This window comes from Thamnophis sirtalis, unplaced genomic scaffold (genome assembly GCF_051295495.1).
Source record: "Thamnophis sirtalis isolate CommonGarterSnake01/CBP01778 unplaced genomic scaffold, rThaSir2_p1.2 scaffold_15, whole genome shotgun sequence".
NCBI lineage: Eukaryota > Metazoa > Chordata > Lepidosauria > Squamata > Natricidae > Thamnophis > Thamnophis sirtalis.
In genome coordinates, this window is record NW_028261395.1 from 10,246,757 (window position 1) to 10,267,111 (window position 20,355).

Here is a 20,355-nt window from a genome sequence, read left to right on the forward strand (position 1 = left end):
TTGAGGGAACAATGAATGGGGGGGGGAAGCATACCTACAGGGGTGGGTTTCAACCGGTTCGCGGCGGTCCTTGCGAACCGGTTGGTCGGCGAACCCGGAAGTAAGTAACTTCCGGGAACGGCGAAGGGCCCATCCGCCCGCCCGCGCTCCTTACCCGGTTTTGACGAGTTCTGCGCTTACATGCATGCGCAGGACGCATACAGCGCCTGCGCGATCCTCCAGGAGCAGCTGGAGCATCGCACAGATACTAGTACGCATGCGTGCACCGCGCGCGTGCACGAGGACGCCGCCAGCCCCGTTCCAACCGAACCGGTTGGAACGGGGCGAGAAACCCACCCCTGCATACCTAGCTGCAGGTAAATGATATAGTTAGGAGGAGGTGGAGTGATTAAAGACAAAGATTTATTATAGAAACCTGTAGAACTAGATAGAAAATTAACCTACTATACCGTAAGGTTACTTTCTGTTATTTTTTTCATGTTTGATTTGATGGCTAAGGCTTAAGTGATGCATTTTCTTTAAAGAAACTGCCAAAAATGTCATTTTCAAAATATGGTAACAACCCTGTTTGGTTTTATTCCCAGATTTAGGACTCGATCAATATGTGGTGAAACGCTACGATGGAAAGGTGAGATTTCTAAATCTTTGTGTGCATGCTAATTGTCTTTTCAACAATGGTGTTGTGAGGAGGGGGATGGGGAGAGGGAAAAGATGTCCCCTTTCTCCCCTATTCCATGTATAAAATAAGCAAAGACCTGTCCATTTTCCAAGCAGACAGTATTCTTTTTTTCTGGCTCATTATAATTAATGTAACTACATCTAAATTCTTAGGAGTTTTTCTACCGACTTTTATGAGACACTAGAACAGTGTTTCTCAACCTTGGCCACTTGAAGATGTCTGGACTTCAACTCCCAGAATTCCACAGCCAGCATTCACTGGTTGGGGAATTCTGGGAGTTGAAGTCCAAACATCTTCAAGTAGCCAAGGTTGAGAAACACTGCACTAGAAGCTTCAAAGTAAGAAGTAAATGGCTTGCTTTCTGCTATTTGTGCTGTTTCATTGCAGCAAAATTGCTACTCCAGTCTCCTCTTCATTGTAAGTTCACATTGTCCTCTTCATTGTAAGTTAACTTCATTGTAAGTTCACATATACGAATTTTCAGGAATTTATTTTTTCCTGCCTCAAAAAAATGGAATATGTAAAATGGCCCTCATTTTTCTCTTGAAAATGGAAATAGGAAGGTGTTCACCTTTGCTAACCTATTCATTGCACTGGGTATCAATATCCAGATTCACTGTATATATTTAAGCACCACAGTGAATTAGGATATTGATATCCAGTGAGGGTATTATTGTGGCCCGCCAGTGCCCAGCGGATCTGGCAGCAGATTCGGACAGTGAGGAGGAGGTTGGGGAGGAACATGGGCCAGTCTGGGAGTCTGGGGAAGGCTCTGACGAGGGCTCTGCATCAAAGGCAGAGATGGGGCCAAGGCTGTCTGACAGTTATTAGCTGCCTTCGGAGTCGAACATCAGTGGGGCAGAAGAACAACTGGGGCCTGTTCCCGATGTACACGTGCGCAGAGCTGCCAGGAGAAGGGAACAGCTAAGGAACAAGGGCCGACTCGCGAGTAAAGGCACAGGTGGATTTGGATTTGGATTTTATTCAATTTGTAGGCCGCCCTATTCCCCGAAGGGACTCAGGGCGGCTGAACAAAGCCAAGGGAGGGGAAATTACAAAAGTAAGACAAAGACAAACAGACAATACAAACAATTTAGAAGCACAACAGACACAGCAAATTTGAGGGGGGGGGCACTCAACCCCAGGCTTGCTGGGACAGCCAGGTCTTCACAGCCGTCCGGAAGGCCTGAAGGGTGGAGAGGGTCCGAATCTCCACGGGGAGCTCGTTCCACAGGGCCGGGGCAGCCACAGAGAAGGCCCTCCTCCGAGTAGTCGCCAGCCGACATTGGCTGGCAGATGGAATACGGAGGAGGCCTAATCTGTGGGATCGAATGGGTCTGTGGGTGGTAATCGGCAGAAGGCGGTCTCTCAAGTACCCAGGTCCAATACCATGTAGGGCTTTATAAGTAATAACTAGCACCCTGAAGCGTATCCGGAGACCAATCGGTAGCCAGTGCAGCTCGTGGAGGATAGGTGTACCGGCGTGCACCCATAATCACTCGCGCGGCTGCATTCTGGACCATCTGGAGTCTCTGAACACTCTTCAAGGGCTGCCCCATGTAGAGGTGGACGGTGAATGGCCTCTCCCATAGGGAATAAAGAGGAGTGAAAGGGGAGGGGAGTTTCCAGGAGACAATCAGTTTAATTTATTAAGAGTGAAGATCTGTTCCTGACTTCTTGCCAAGTATTGTCTGCTACAGAGTGGCGTTTGGAAGATATCGGCCTGGCAGCTCTCCAAGCCTGATAAAGGTCTGTGGTTGTGATATCTCTGGAAAGACTGTTGGCTGGGACTTGGCTGGAGAGGAATTCACTTTGGGGTTTTATTGGGACAAAGAGTTGGCTTTGTGCTTGGGTAGCCTAGATCACAACAGGTACAGTGAATATGGTCGCAAAGGACATCCTATTTCCATTTTCAAGATAAAAATGGGAAAAATAAGTTTGGGGACTTTTGCTCTTCTTTCTCTCTTTCCTCAGAAGCAAACTTCCCTGTTTTTCCCAGAGATAGGATAGAGTTCCCACCACCTGCTTAGGGATAGCAGAAAGAAGTCTAATATGTAGCTACATTAACTTTCCTCCACGTCATTCTGCTCCTGTTCTTCCTTTTTCCTTAGCACATCTGGATGGGCGGAAGGAATAATTTAAGTTGTCATTGGTGACAGTTTTGAATCATTCAATTTAAGGTCCCGCGGCCAGTTTTTATCAGACTGACTGGTAGAACAAGCTGATTAACACAATTATTGGTTATTCTGGAGTGTGGATTTAATATTTAATACCAGTCTCTGAATGATCAACTTCCTTGTTTGAGAAAGAAACACAGACTTACGCTCCCAATTGAGACCAGAATTCCTCTTGCTAAGCAAGATAGCTATTGAGTAAGACACATTCAATTTTATGAACGTTTTGCTATGGTTGCTAAGTGAATCACTGTGGTTATTAAATTAATCCCATGATCATTAAGTAAATCAAGCTTCCCATTGGCTTTGCTTGTCAGAAGTCGGCTGAAAAAATGACAAATGATGATCACAAGCCCCTCCCCTCCATGCTGCAGCTGTCATAAATACATGCCAGTTGCCAAGTGCCCAAATTTTGATAACGTGACCGTGGGACTTGCTGCAATAGTTGTAAATTCCAGGAGTGGATGTAAGACACTTTTTTTTCAATGCTGTGGTAACATGGATTGGCCACTACACAAATGGATACAAGTTGAGGACTACCTATATAATTTAAAGTGTGCAGTCAAACTACTGTCATTTTTTTAAAATGTGTACGCTGCTCTTTGAAACAGTTTTCTCCCCAAATGCTCCAATATAAGACTTATGATATTTGGCCACATACAGATGTGCTCACATTATTTCTAATGTGTAGTAAGCTCTAAATAAGTAGAACAGTTTGCCTTTTTCTGAAATACTGCATTAGATTTTTAGATATTTATTATTTTATGAGCCCTTGTGTCACCCAGTTTATTCTTTCATCGTAAAAGAACAAATGTCTTAACTGTGGTTAATTTGAACTGGAATTGCAGAGTGATTTTAGATATGTTTGGAAAGACGGTTTACGTATCTCTTCATAGTGGTTCTGTTTGGGAGGATGGGCGCTTCAGACAATTCACTGAGTCTGGGACTTCACTTTAAAGATTTGGTTGTGCTGAAAAAAAATTCAGTGGTTTCCCCTTTTTTTCCTGATTTATCTCATTCATATTACTTTTAAATTACATTGCTTTTCTGAGCTTAATAGAACAGTTTCTCTTGGTATGCATTCCAAGAGAGGGAAAACTTAAATTAGCAATATATGCACAGCTTTAATTGTCAGTGCTGTATGCATATTTATATGTTGCTGCTTTTCCTTTGAAATCTACAATTATTTGAAAAAATTGTGACAGATGGTGTGGCTTATCAGGAGAAGTAATTATTTGTATAACCATGTCTGTGCCTTTTAGTACACCCAGAAGATGAGATGTTAGCATATATTTTAGTAGATTTGTTCTCCAGATAACTGGGCCAGCTGCCAAAGATACATTGGAATCTCAGGTTAACCATGAAGTCAGCCATTAATTTTAAGTGCCAATGGATAATTGGGTTAATTTGCAGTTCTGCACTGAGGTTATTATGAAGGAAAATGGGTTCCAAAGGACCATCTGTTTCTCCAGCCTAGTTCCTGAGGTGTGTTAGGGCACAGGTACAGCTTAGACTACCTTGATAAGATTGATAAGAGCCGTGGTGGCACAGTGGTTAGAATGCAGTATTGCAGGCTACTTCTGTTGATTGCCAACTGCCAGGAGTTCAGCAGTTCGAGTCTCACGGGCTCAAGGTTGACTCAGCTTCCATCCTTCCGAGGTCAGTAAAATGAAGACCCTGATTGTTGGGGGCAATATGCTGACTCTGTAAACTCCTTAGGGAGGGCTGTAAAGCACTGTGAATCGGTATATAAGTCTAAGTGCTATTGCTAAGTGCTATTGATGTCTATCATTCAACATGTGGAAGACACCAAGCTGGAGAAGAAGAGGAAATGATTGGTAACTTTCTAACTTTCTTCCTAACTGCTATTAGGAAGAAAGCATTGCTTTTTTTCTTATAAAAGTTGTTTTATATCTCAAACTGGAGATGACGGTGGAGGGCAATTTGGCTGCAACATTCATCACCTCATTTTGACAAGGTTGACCCATTGATTTGGTTGGCTAGGTGGTTGTTCCCTCCCTACCTCAATGCTTCGTGTATATGTTCTCTCAAAGCTACATGGTCACCGGAAGAGGACAACCAGATAGAAGAAAATATGAATTTTTGCTCAAGGGCGAATCTATGACCTGTTGGCTTCTTCTTGACTCTGCTGAAACTTGAAGGCTTTATTTTTGTTGCCATAAATTGAAAGTACTGAACTAGACTGTTATATAGATTCCTTCTTGTTGTGGTCTGCGGAGTTGGCAGCAGAGTTGGACAGTGAAGAGGTTGGGGAGGAACATGGGCCATTCCTGGAGTCTGGGGAAGGCTCGGATGAGGGCTCTGCGTCAGAGGCAGAGTGGGGGCCAAGGCCACCTGGTAGTGATGTGCTGCCTCCGAAGCCTCCAGAGTCTGACATCAGCGAGGCAGAAGAACAGTGTGAGCCTGTTTCCAGTGTGCATAGAGCTGCCAGAAGGCAAGAGCAGTTAAAACAAAAAGGGGTGACTCAGGAGTAAGGCTTGGAGGTGATTGGCCCCTCCCATAAGACATAGAAGAGGAGCAAACAGATGTGAGCCTTTGCAGGAAGCAGTTTTGTTCATTCCGATTGGTTCAAACTCTGAGAAGCTGTTTGACTCTGTGCTCCGTTGGGCCTTGCAAGACTAAAAGATGGGTGCTTATCAGCATTACCCTGAAAGACTGTGGCAGACATCTGGAGGACTCTTCACAGACTCTTTGTGACTCATTCACAGGCTGTGAATGACCCTAAAGAGGGTTTTGGGGACTAAGGGTGTGATTTATGCTTCATCAGGAAGCCTAGTTCAGAACTGTTCTTGATATTGTAGCAGGGCAACTGATAAATACCATTGATTTCCTCCCCTTTATTTGTTGCTTCTAAGGAGTTCGGCAATTCTTTCTTCCCGAAATGTTAACTTGCTATTCGTTTTATTCTGCCGTTCCTGCCATTATGATGTACATGATGTTTTTTTTGTTGGTTTATTTTTTCCTATTGTTGTAACAAACCTTTGCTGATTTTCTTCCTTTTCTTCCTAACCTTTACCCCCTCTTCTCAGGATTTTTGGCAGGTACTGACTTGTCAGCATGTGCTTTAACCAGTTTGTGCTTCAGATCCCATATCCACCCCTTTTAAAAGGGACAGCATATATATATCTATATCTATATACACACATATTTACCTTTTTCTCCATCATCCGTCTTAAAATAGAAGTTTTCTTTATTTGGACTGTGCTACTTAAACAAATTAAAATATGGGCCTTTCAAACTTTTTTGATAGAAAAAAAGTACTAAAGGGAATTCATTACTAAGCTATTTCATATAATGTACAGGTTCCCCCACCCCACCACAGTCACTAAATCAGTGTTTCTCAACCTTGGCAACTTGAAGATGTCCGGACTTCAACTCCCAGAATTCCCCAGCCAGCAAATGCTGGCTGGGGAATTCTGGGAGTTGAAGTCCGGACATCTTCAAGTTGCCAAGGTTGAGAAACACTGCACTAGATGCTATTTCATTACCAGGTTTAACAGCTTCCTGGATGCATTTTATGAACCTTTTCTATTCCTCAACCAAATGAAATAATAATTTTTCTTTACGATGAGAGCAATAAAACACGTTGATTTAAAGTACTGAATATTTATGCCCTGTAAAAATAGGAAGGAAAGAAAAATAGAAAAGTTGATTTAAAGAACAGGGCATTTCCTTGAGCATAGTTGTGTTCAACATAGTACTGGAACATTTTTTTCCAATATAACAAATTTCCATTATCAGTTTTCTTGAGATAATAACTTTAGCTCCTTTGACACATTTCATTTTTCTCCCCCACACAATTTTTACTGAGAAACAAGCCATTTGAATTAAAAAGAAGACATGTTTAGAAATCCACTGTTAGTTTCTCAACTGCATTTCAGGACCATCCTATCATAACAAGTAGTTTATTTTATTTATTTATTTACTTATTTGTCTTGTATGCCACCCACTCCCGGAGGACTCCGGGCGGCTCACAAAAGACAAGGGAAAGGGGGGAACGAGACAAAGACAACATATTAAAAACAAAACCAACATTCAGTTCTCAGTGAATTATGAAGGAATTAGTAATGAGCTTTAGAGAAAAGCTGCCTATAGATTCTACTTGAGATTCCATTAAAAGGGAGGTGGTGCAATTAGTTTTCCCAAGGGGACACATGAGAAACTGAGACAGTTGTGGAGGACCAAACCATGTGTAAATTGAAAAAAACAATTGTCTTCAAAATAAAACGTTGGTCAGACAGGGAATGCCAAAGGGCCAATTGTGCCCTGGAGCTGTAAAAAGCCCAGGTGCGTATTAAAACTGTTTTGCTGTTAATATTGTCTTTTTAAAAATGAAAACAGCATTAGGGAAAAAAAGATAAGTAGGACACTGTTTCCAATGCAGAATAAATTATATCTGCAAGTGCTAGATTTCCTCCCAGTGCAAATCCCACTTCCAGAAGTGGGTTTTTTCTTCAACAGACATTCAGATCACAGGTATCACCCTTCTCCAGTCCTCCTCCAGGAGCCAACGCTAAAGAAGTCTTTGACTTCGGGCCACAATTGGAACCGGAATTTCTGTTGCTAAATGAAGGGATCGTAAAGCATGAGTCATAAGACTACATCACTTAGTGATGGCAATCTGACAATCTCATTGCTATTGTAACTCCAGATGTGTTAAATGGGAAGCAGATGTGAGTTCCAGGTAAGGAATACAGGAGTTGAGCAAATGCAGTTCGGGGGGGGGGGCAGGGAAATAGCATGTAGGGCCACATGTGCCAGAGGTGGCACAAAGAGCCCTTTCTGTGGGCATGCGCACTGTTGCCAGCTACTCTTCAGGTTTCTGGCATACGCATATGTACTGGCCAGCTGGTCTTCATGTGTGCTGGAGTGCCAGAAACCCGAAGACTACTTGGCCGGTGCGCATATGTGTGCCAGCCATTTTTCTGGGGCTCCGGTGCACACAAAGACCAGCTGGCATGTACGCCGGAAATCTGAAGACTAGGTGGCCCGCCCGCGCATGCACACAGGCCAGCTGGTCTTCGGTTTTCTGGCTGTCTGGTGCATGCACATTTCAATTTGGGCACTCAGTGCAGAAAAGTTTCAGCATGACTGAAGTAGGGTATGTGCATGCATCTGTGTAAGTATAGGAAGACGGGTCACTGACAAAAGGGCGAACGACAAAAGCGCGCCCGACTAAACCGCGGTGACAAAACTGCAAGTTCTAAAGCGCCCCGACGAATGAGCGCTGAAGCACGGCGACAACAGCGCGGTGACAGAAGCGCGCTGTAAACATAACCTTAAACCTAACCCGAACCCTAACCCTAACCCAAAACCTAACCCTAAACCTAACCCTTACCTTAACTTAAATTGCGCTTCTGTCGGCGCGTTGTTGTCGCTACATTGACGTCGCGTTGATGACGTTGTGGTTTTTGTGCCGTGGTTTTGTCGGCACGGTTTTGTCGTGCGCGCATTTGTCGGGTCACGTAGGACGACCAAGGAAAAACTACATTGTGGCTCAAGAATTTCTTAGTAGGCCATCACTCTGGGACTGCAAGAAGTCTTCAGCTGCAGCTTCTCCTGGAAGCCTCAGCTGTCCTAGCCCAGCACCAGCCACAAGCTCTGCCCCCTTGCCACCCTGTACTCTGAGACCCCTGCTACCCTGCACTCCACCGCCCTAGCTGACCTTTGCCATCTTCTTGTTCCCACTACTGATGAGGCATGCCCAGTCTGCCCCTTCACGAAGCTGCTGCTGGCCACATGAAGCCATTTTTGCTAGATCGTGTGAGGAATCTGTCACGGATAGACCAGAGGAAGAAAGCCTCAGGCGGCCAGCAGCTGTCTTGGTCAGTAGAGGGAGAGAGATAATGGCAAAAGTCAAGTAAGGCTTCAGGTGCCATGGAGTGTATTGTATTTGTATTTGTATTTGTATTTATTATACTTGTATGCCGCCCTATTCCCGGAGGGACTCAGGGCGGCGAACAAACACATGGGGAAGGGGGCAATACAAAAACGAACGAGACAAAACAGGATACAAAGACAAATTAAAAACTTACACAACAATCAGCAATTCAAGTGGGGCTGGGAACTCATCAGCCCCAGGCCTGCCGGAACAGCCAGGTCTTGACGGCTTTGCGGAAAGCCTGAAGGGTGGTGAGGGTCCGAATCTCCACGGGGAGATCGTTCCAGAGGGCCGGAGCAGCCACAGAAAAGGCTGTGTAGAGGGACAAAAGGACATAGATGGGGAGAGATAATTGGACGGGGTAGTTGAAGTGCTCCTGAGATTATAAATATGGGTGGGCTGCCAAGTGTCCAAATGTTGTTCATATTACGTTGGAGATGCTGCAATAGCCAATGTTAGGCATAAAGAATCAGGAGCATCCATAAAGTTGCAACATAGAGGTTTTATTCAAACATGTACCCAAGAATCTGGCCAATAATAGTCAGCACTAAATTGATGCTAGATCAGAGTTAACATAATTCAAAGGAGGGCTGGACTTGGATCCCTTGTAGCAATGTAAGGACTCTAAACTGATGACACATTTAATCCCATTCTCCATTTCTGCCTGCTCTTCTCCTACATCCATAACTTCAAGGATCATTAAATGAATGGTCAGAAGTCAAGGACTACCTATAATGAGTATTTCCACACAGACACACACAAATAGAATCATTAATGACCCTCAGAGTTCCTGCTGAAAAGATACTAAGGGAATTGGGAGGAAAAGCAGAATAATGACAGAAATATGTTTCTAACAACGTTCTAGAAAGCTCTCTAGCTTTTACATTTGCTAATATCGTGACCCATCAAAACCGCGCTTGACTAAACCGCGCTCGACTAAACCGCGTCGCTGACATCATCAACAGGGCAACAACAGCCAGCGCAGAGAAAGAAGGGCGCTTTAAATAGCGCTTTGAAAGCAAGCCGATTCAACTTAAGGTAAGGGTTAGGTTTAGGGTTAGGTTTAGGGTTAGCTTTAGGGTTAGGTTAAGGGTTAGGGTTAGGGTTAGGTTAAGGGTTAGGGTTAGGGTTAGGTTAAGGGTTAGGATTAGGGTTAGGGTTAGGTTAAGGGTTAGGTTAAGGGTTAGGTTTAGGGTTAGGTTAAGGGATAGGTTTAGGGTTAGGTTTAGGGTTAGGTTAAGGGTTAGGTTTAGGGTTAGGTTTAGGATTAGCTGTGTTTATTGTTTAATGTTATATGGCCCCGGTTATGCACAGTATATATGTGACTGTACGAAATGAAAATGGAAAAAAATAAAAAATGCATTTAGGTTTAGGATTAGGTTTAGGGGGGTTAGGTTTAGGTTTAGGGGTTAATTTTAGGTTTAGGGTTTACAGCGTGCTTCTGTTTCTGCGCTGTTGTCGCCCTTTTGATGATGTCAGCGACGCGGTTTAGTCGGGCGCGGTTCAGTCGAGCGCGGTTTTGTCGGTGAACCTGCTAATAATTATGGCTGGAGTGCACCTCTTAATAGCTTTGAGCATTTCCCAGAGTGAGGTGTCATAATCCCAAATTGTAGTCTTGAGTTCTTTCCATTGACAAATGTGTCTGTCTGTGGAAGATTTCCCCAACGAGACCTTTATAACATGAAACGTTACATCCTAAGCAAATGGGGCATTTTATAACAAGGGTGATATTCACTTCTTTGGCATCTGTACTGACAAGTATTGAATGTGAAGCCTCACGTAGGCCCTGGAGAAAGACTTACCCTGAAGCGCTCTTCACTTGTTTGCCCATATATCATATATGAGTCAGTTTAGAATACTGATAATTCTCTCTCTTTTTCTTTTCTGAGGTAAATTTTTGGTTTTCTTTTAAAGAAGTGTTAATATTTTTTCACCATCGATAAACCTGGAGCCATGGCAGGGGTGGGTTTCAACCGGCTTGCGGCGGTCCCTGCGAACCAGTTGGTCGGCGAACCCGGAAGTAAGTAACTTCCGGGAACGGCGACTGGCCCACCCGCCCGCCCGCGCTCCTTACCCGGTTTTGACGAGTTCTGCGCTTCCACGCATGCGCAGGACACATACAGCGCCTGCGCGATCCTCCAGGAGCAGCTGGAGCATCGCACAGACGCTAGTACGCATGCGTGCGCTGCGCGCGTGCACGAGGACGCCGCCGGCCCCGTTCCAACCGAACCGGTTGGAACGGGGCGAGAAACCCACCCCTGAGCCATGGCATAGTTTTATACTGAAAACAAACTTTCTGTGCAAATGCAATGCAGGAAGCTACTGCAACAGCTTTACTAAGCAAGCACAGTATTATAAAATAAGATAACCTTTATTGACATTGTTTTTCTGTGAACACAACTGGCACACATTAAAAAAATGAAATTCTGATGCCCGCTCTCAAAAGAATCCACCCAAGTTAGCAACACTATCTGGGACAAAATGCTTTAACCAAGTTTCCGTTGCAATAATTTATCACCTCCCAGTTTGTTATTAAATCTAGCTTCATGTAATACATTTTAGGCTCTAAGGAGCGAACATTAGCAGACAAAATAGATGCTAATGATACTCGTGAAACACTGGGTTTTTTTTGCCTGGAATCTTACATAGATTAACATCAACCCTGTGAAATTAGCAAACTTTCACACTTTATCATATCTCATGGAATTGGATTTAGGATAATACTCTCAGAGTTAAACATTCTTCTAAGTAATCCTCATTTCTGTCACTTGTTTGGGGAAATAGGGGGAAAAAAGCTATTAGAAATATATGCAGATAATTGCATGAAAAATAGGTGTATATGAAAATCAGAATCAAATAAACCATTGGTAAATTGTCAACAAGAGCAGCACGAGGAGCAGAACTCCTCCAGGGTATCAATTCTGTAACCAAGTCACTGATTTAGTGTAATCTGTAAAAGCCATGAAATAGATTAATTCAGTAACCAAGTTAAGATTTAAGATTTAGTTTATTTGTATGCCGCCCTTCTCCGGGAGGGACTCAGGGCAGCGAACAACTCAAAGGGGGAAAAAGGGAACATAAAACACAATACACGTGATTAAAATAAACAAGAATCATACAACCATACAAGTCGAGAGGGGAGGGGAACTCATCAACCCCAGGCCTGCCGGCACAGCCAGGTTTTGACGGCTTTCCGGAAGGCCTGGAGAGAGGTGAGGGTCCGAATCTCCGCGGGGAGTTCGTTCCAAAGGGCCGGAGCTGCCACAGAGAAGGCCCTCCCCCTGGTAGTAGCCAGGTGGCATTGGCTGGTGGACGGAACCCGGAGGAGGCCGACCCTGTGTGATCTAACGGGTCTTTGGGAGGTAATTGGCAGCAGGCGATCTCTCAAGTCTCTCTCAAGATGAGAGAGCGAGAGAGAGGGAGGGAGGGAGAGAGGGAAGTTATGGCGGGTGATTGAAGAGGTATACATGTCCCAATGGTGTTTTTTTCAAAAGGCAACTGGACTTTGTTTTTCTTTGAAGAACTTTAGCTCCTCATCCAAGAATCTTTTAAAGCAAAATGTCTTCAAGGAAAAACAAAGGAAGTCCAGTTGCTTTTTGAAAAAACACCTTTGGGACACCATAACCTGGATGACTTAGACTGTCAATGCGTTACCTGACTCTATGATTTCTTCCCCAAGCCCCCACAACTTTACCCTTAGACTGTCTACTGTGGACCTCACCCCATTCCTAAGAGGTCTGTAAGGGGCGTGCATAAGCGCACCAACGCTTGCCGCTTACCGTCCCTGTCCTAACAACCCCATTTATTTGTATTCATTTCATATATTCATAATCTTGTATGTATCTATTATCTTATACATGCTTGACAAAAACAAACAAACAAACAAACAAACAAATAAATAAAATAGAATAGAATATCTATAAACAAGACATATCAATATACTTCCTTAGTAAAAGCTGTTGTCTTCTTTTTGCTGGAGATACTTCTTCAGTCATAGACTGCTTCTTGGCTATCTGGTGTATAGTCTAACATTTAAGAAAATCTTCGCTACGTCTGGTGCACCCTAACATTTCGGTTCCACCACAAAACCGCGGTAGACTAAAGCGCGCTCGACAAAAGCGTGTACGTGACGTCATCACAGCGCGACGAAAACAGCATGCTGTGAGCGGTAAACTTAAAATTAACGCGTAAATCTAAACCTAACCCCCCCAAACCTAACCCTAAACCTAACCCTAAGCCTAACCCTTAACCTAACCCTTAACCTAACCCTAAACCTAACCCTAAACCTAATGCTAAACCTAACGCTAACCCTTAACCTAACCCTAAACCTAACCCTAACGCTTAACGTAACCCTAAACCTAACCCTAACCCTTAACGCTAACCCTAACCCTAACCCTTACCTTTATGTAAATCGGCTTGCTTTGCCCTTTTTTCTCCGCGGTCGTATTTGTCGCGCTGCTGATGACATCAGGCACGCGCTTTAACTGGGCGCGCTTTAGTGGACCGCGGTTTTGCCGTGCCACGAACATTTCAGCTTGTTTTTCTTATGAGATAATGCACTTGTAGCTCTCTTTCAAAATACATCCAGTAGCATCTTTTCAAAAACACGACAGAGCAGTGAAGGCAAATTACAGCCGTGTTATCAATAAATCATTGCCTCTCTCACTTAAAACTTTTTTGTGTGCTATTTTTTGTTGCCTGAAGATACATTAATTTTGGAAGAATCCAGTGGGTAGTCTTCTCTGAGTTGCAAAATTCTATATTGCACTTAAGAGTGTACAATGAAAGGATAAATACCTTAAATGATTTGAAGAGACCAATGCGGACTGTTTCTGAAATATTGGAGATCTGCCAGTAATACCAGATATATTCTGTCCCTTTTAAAGAGGCTTTTTCCTTCTTGCTTTCTTTAGAAGGACTCATCCCTTGCTTGCTGGGCTCCTGCTGCCTGTGGAGGGTCATGGGATATTGGTGGCTTGTTTTCCTCTGGACAGTAAAATGCTCGCCTTCTAAATTCTTGCATTTCAGGTGCAGCTTTTTTAATGGCGATGGTTAATTAATTTGTTACTGGGAAAGGTATCCATGCACATTTCTCTTTCTAGCCTCTCAGAACCACCAGGAACTCAAGTCTAGCTCGATGTATCATGAGGTCAATTTTACGGGGCTATATTGCATATGCTGTTCCTTAAAAAATAAAAAAAAGCAACAGTTCTCATTTTTCTCACGGGAATAAACATGTTTCCTTGGCTCAAATTATAAAAATGTGCGCTATGCACATTTTTTCTTCATTTTCTAGGTTTACTGTACAAAGACATTGCAAAGCGATTTCCCCACTAAGGCTGCAGTATTTCATAGAAATGCTCATCTCCATACATTTAAAAAATAAAAAAAATATCTCCTGGATTATATCAATTGTTCTGCTAATGTAAAACATGCTTTTTAGTTAGCTGCACCACCCTGTTTACTGCACAACCGTGTTATACAATTCAGTAGTGCATCCCAGTAATTGTCCGAAATAAGCTTCATTATCCATGTAATGGGAGTTTCGGGTATCTATAGCAGAGGTGTCAACCTTGATTTCATTGAAGGCCACATCAGGATTGTGTTTGACCTTGGGGGGGCCATGGTGGACATGGCCAGCTCGATATCACTCATGTCAGGGGCACTTGTGGTGTCCTAACCACTCTTCCAGTGAAAGCAGGTCCAGATGGTCTCTTGCAACCCTGTGCCAGCAAACACGGAGCTCAGGAGGACTGTACGTAGCCCGCCCGAGCTCCGTTCTCTCTGGCAAAAGCAATGTGGGCTGGTCCTTCACTATTTCTTGGCCAGTCCCATGGGCCAGATTTAAGCACCCCATGGGTTGGATCCGGCCCCCGGGCCTTGAGTTTGACACCCCTGATCTATAGGTCTGCAGACTGAATTTAACATGCGCTGTTTGATCATATATGTAAAGTTTGGGTGAGGAAAAATGGACAATTTCTCTATTAGACCTTTCCAGCTAATTGTTCTCCTGGATTTGTTGATCACTACAAAATAGATTCAAATAATTATCAGTTAAGTTCCTTAATTCCTATGATAATTAAAGATCCCATTCTTTTTTTTTGAGACTCTCAGGTTGAGAGTTATGTTTGGAAAATTAACTTTAGTAAAACATTTATCAGTGCCCTAAATATGCTTATTTACACAGATAAATTTAGATCATGTTATTTTGAAGCAACAACGGTTCAAGTATCTTGGTAGTGAGTAATCAAAAAGAGATTTCAAAGGTGTACATCTCTTGTCCATCTGTCGAAACTAAGGGATGTTAAAATATATTTGGATAAAAACCCATTGGATAACAGCTTGGGAAGGATAACAATTGGGGTTGTGCACAATGTGAAAATTATTGGCAATTGTGCATTGGATTTCTCATGGACATAACATCTCTCTGTTATGCATTAAAGCAGCCATCTGTTTCAAGCTTTCATGCAAACCTGAAAAAAAAAAGATGTTGCTGCTTTCAGGAGTTGCCTCATTAAAATTAGATTTAAATTGATATGATCCTTAAGGCAGACAGAACCTTTTTTCCCCCCAGGATTGCCAACATGCCTTTAATGAACAGTTGAAATTGAGAACCTGGAATGTAGAAAATATACCTATAAAGGTGCCCATCCTAGCTAATCCAGTTTTACTTCGTAATACACAATTCTCTTTGCCTTTAAACTTTTCTACATTCCCCTAAAGGGACGCCTGTCAATCAGAAAGGTCGGCAGTTCGAATCCCTAGCGCCGCAATAATGGAGTGAGCTCCCATTACTTGTCCCAACTTCTGCCAACCTAGCAGTTCAAAAGCATGTAAAAATGCAAGTAGAAAAATAGGAACCACTTTTGGTGGGAAGGTAACAGCGTTGACCACGGAGGTGTCTTCGGACAGCGCTGGCTGTTCGGTTTTGAAATGGAGATGAGCACTGCCCCCTAGAGTTGGGAACGACTAGAACATAGGTGCGAGGTGAACTTTTTACCTTTTAAACATTCCCCCAACTTCAGTTTGAGAAGCAATTCTCAGTGGGATGACTTGGTGAAAGTTTACTTACATCCAAGTAAGTGCCTAAGAGCCATATGCTCTTAAATTAAATTAAAAGGAGATTACTTGAACTTTTGTGTACATTATGCTGTTAGCAAACCTGAAAGTGGTCAATGGGGATTGAAAGAGAATGATATTACAACAAATACAATACGCAGAATCTTAAGCATTCATGTTTTTTCTAATGATTGTTCAGTTACTTTAATCCCAAATAAGGGCAGATGAGACCACACAAATTATCTAAATTGTTAAGATGTATGCAGTTCTGGCACGCATGATGCACAATACATATTTGATGGAAAAACGGTATATTGATTGCTTAAGATTATCTTTTTAAAAAAAAAAAGTATTGAAGTGTAAATATTAATGGCATGGAAAATATCACTGAATGCTCACTGCTTTCTTTCATGATTTAAGACAAATGATCCGTTTGTAGTCATTCTCCATTTTATAGCAATTGTGTTCCCTATACCTCTTGATATACAGACATTGTTCATTAAATGTTTTGTATTATTATATGAAAGTTAAAATACTATAATATTTGAGGGCTAGCTGTGTTCGTAAAATGATTATCTGTTTATAGTTTTGATGTGCTCTTACTGGCAATCTGCATTCATATTTTGTCCAAACTAGACTAGATTACATCAAGATTTTCAAAACAGGAAGAAGTGGGTGGGGATTACACTTTTCTCAAATCCCTTCTAGTTCTTAGAAACTTTTACCACTGTGTTGTGGTAGGTAACATTTAGACTATTTTTTCTGGAGCAGAACAAAGCATTGCAAGACAATGGAAATCAGAAAATACTAATTATTTTCTCCAGCAGAAACTCCCCATAGGCTGCAACCTTCCTTCCTTCCTTCCTTCCTTCCTTCCTTCCTTCCTTCCTTCCTTCCTTCCTTCCTTCCTTCCTTCCTTCCTTCCCAACTAGCTTGGACAAAGTTGTATCCACATTTTCTTTAAAGCCAGAAATAAAATAATAATAATATAGATTCTAATTTAATGCAATGTATTCCCTTCAATTTAAATATGTATGCTCAAAAAAAGCAAAAGAAAAAAAGCTGGAGACACAGATAAAAATTCAAAATATGCTTATTAAATGCACACCTACCAAGGGTATATCGTAATGGGCATTGTTATGGTGATTAATAATATTAATGTGCTATAGTTCAATTTCTGAAATTGAATTTGTGGTGCTAGTAAATAAAGCGACATAAATAATTATTTGGCATGCTTTTTTTTACATTTGGTGTTTCATAATTCATATATCTGAAAGCATATTACTAATCTCTGTGCTTTAATAAAGCCTTTGCAATTTTATGTGCTTGGCTTCGTTCATGTGATGACCAAGCTGTCCATAAATTGCTAGGTTAAATGTCACAATCCTATTTTGAATTTAATTGCAGCTTCAAAATCCCAGGTCCTTTTTTTCCTTGATACAGAGGACAATGAAACAGCTATATGTGTAAATGTACTTTGTGATACTGTATAGTATATACATTATGCCTTACAACAATCAGACAATATTAACTTCTGTTTTAGAACAGATGAATACATTTGTTGTCACTTTGACAATCAGGCCTTTAGTCTGTCTTAAAACATTTCTTCTCTTTTCCTGCCTGGTCCATACACAGCAACGTCATCAAAATGCATTTGCTTTTTATTCCTCATTTAATTAAAGGTCTAAACCGATGTTTCCCAATTGTCATATTTCCAGATGTGTGAACTTGGAATCTCAGAATTCCACAATCACTCATTGATTAGATGGTCATTGATTAGAGTTCCGAGGGTTGAAATGTACATATCTGGAAATTGCCAAGTTTGGGAAATATTTGTCTAAATCCATCTGACAGAAATTGAACTGGTCATCTCTTTGACTATATATGTATTGCAGTAGAGCATATATGCATCACTCTTACATGTTGGTATATACTGTTCAGCTGAGCGGTATGGTGGCCTAGAGGTGAAGACACTCGCCTCCCACTTGGAAGGTTGGGAGTTCAATCCTAGGTAGCATCAGGTATTTCTCTTCTAGGGTGCAAAGAAAAAAAAATATACTGAGAACTCTGCGTGGCATCAGGAAGGGCATCCGGCCAGTAAAAGCTCAGCTCCATCCAGTCACCCGGACTCTATCCCGAATTAAAAGATTACAGGGTCATAAAAAGGGAGTTCGTATACTATTCAGTTACACTATGATTATTTCTAGTTGCTTGTAACCTATGGCTAGAGACACTTTCATTTTTCTAGGAATATTATTTTAAATTCTAAATGAATTAAATTGAATTACTTAGTGTGACAATGAGCTTCAGACAATATTGAACAGACTCAGTCGATATGGGGGAAATATAAAACTTTTCAGTAAGTCAAACTGTTTTTTAAAATAATCACCATCACATTTTTTTTCAGTAATGCTTCCATTTTTATCAATGGGAACTTTATAAAGTAGTTAAATTGATAACAGATAGAAATGAATTTGGAATCCAGGTGCAAAGAGGACTTACAATAGGTGGGTAGAGCAGAATGTACTATTAGTCTTTCTGATGTCAATGGCAAGTCATTAAGAGAAGCCTAATCTACTTAGTATTAACTACATGTCATTTACTACTACTACTACTACTATTACTACCCCTATTACTACTACCACTGATTATACCACACCTGCATGCTTGCTTTTTAAATAACTTGCATTTGATTCAAGAGTAATAATGCATTGTGCTGGAATGATAGTTGGGGGAAATGGTATAAAACACATTCTTATAGATGAGAAACTGGTTTATAATAGAATGTGTTTGAATTACTGACATCCCTGTTGCATTAATCGATTTCACAAAACTGCATCAAAGTGTCAGAAGCTCATTCATTGTGATATTTAGAACTCCATAATGTAAAGTGGATATTCTTAGCAGTAGTATATGCTGTATGAGATATATATTGTTACTACTCCTAATGTAAAGAAAGATACAGAGTGCCATAATAAAAATTGTAAATCATGATTGGGATAAATATTGTTTGGACCTAACATTTTACAAACAGAATGCCTTTAAATGAGTTCAAAATCTTAACTCAAGTTCTGTCTCTCTCAATCTGCAATCTATACTTCAGTGGAAATCAATCTCATTTCAGTGGAACTTTCTTTACAGTTAGAGTTGCATGCTAAAGAGATACTAAAATGACAAGAGACAGGAGTAGTAACAGTATGATCACCCAGTCTTGAAATTATAATACTGTAAACAACAGAGTTCTGAGTTTAGGTACAGTTTTCATTCATCTTAGAGAGCAGTGAGTCTCAAATCTTTTTCCAGATGTTGTCAATTGTATGTGTAAATGTTGGACATACAATATCCTTATGTAGCTTTTCCCTTTTGATTTTGTCAGAATAAATATAATGACACCGAGAGAAGAGAATATTTGTAGTTCAACCATGAACGACATATTTGTGGGGTCCTTGGTGCTCTCTGAGCTTGGTTTTCTTTTTGCAGTTGTTTCATTACCCACCTAGGTAACATCATCAGTGCTAGAAGGGAGTGCTATTTTTTATACACTAGTAGCTTGCCCTGTCGGTGGGTGTGTTCTTGGGTGGTTCATTTGTTAGGCTGTTTTTATTGTTTGAAAGCCACCAAGTTCAGAGAACAAAGACTTCATAAATATCATGAGTGAATACCGGTATCAGTATTTTGCAGAATAAGTACAACTTTGCTACATCTCACACTCCCTAAAATGTTTTCACAATGTTCGGTGCAGAGGTGGGTTCCTACCGGTTCGGACCGGTTCAGCCAAGTAGGTAGTAACGCAGCTTGCCATGCCCCTGAACCAGCAGCACCATCTTGATTTTTTGGTTCTGCGCATGCGCAGAACAATCTTCATTGCAAAAATTTAATCTCCCCCCCGCCCCCTTTTCTAATGTTGTGCACATGTGCATATCTTTTTTAGGTGCAAATGCGCACGTGCGCGGAGCAGGCAGTAATGCCGGTAGCAACTCACCCCTGGCTTGTTAATTATCCTTTCTCTCAGTATGATTACTTTCTTTTATTATGGCTTTATCTCCAATTCTGGTACTTCAGGCAGAAATAGAACGATAGCATCAGACAGCATCTGAATCTCTTATCTCAGTTTCTAATCAATGCCTTCTCTACATTTCTTAATTATGACTGTTATCGTTTCAAATGTTCCTTGCTCTTCAAATGCAACAGATGATGATGTGAATGTGCTTTAACTGTTGTTGCTTAACAAATTGTCTTTCCTTTATCTCATATATGATGGGATCCTCGCTAGACAGAGGTAACCGATAGGGGACAGTTGTATAACTGGACCCTGGTGTGTTGTTGATGGTGTCTTTTGTTCCCTAATACCGCTCTTAAATTTGTGCTTGTGATTTATGTGCTCCCGTGCTTGCATGTTTCATATACATTAACCACAACTCACTTTTTAATATTTCTACTTCTTCTCTGTGTGCGTGCGTGTGTGAGTGTATGGTGCTTGTCTTCTAATATCTTCTGATACTTCTGAAAAAAATTAGCTATTTTAAAATGATAGAACTCAG

The 20,355-nt window shown here is 41.6% G+C and overlaps 1 protein-coding gene across 1 annotated transcript in view; it reads left to right on the plus strand.

Moving 5' to 3' along the window:
- MICU1 (mitochondrial calcium uptake 1) overlaps window positions 1–20,355 on the plus strand; it is a 205,215-nt gene that overhangs the window by 77,439 nt on the left and 107,421 nt on the right. Inside the window, exon 5 of the mRNA XM_087701830.1 lies at window positions 585–628. Within this exon, the coding sequence (XP_087557956.1) occupies window positions 585–628 (44 nt within the window). The remainder of the gene's footprint in view (window positions 1–584; window positions 629–20,355) is intronic.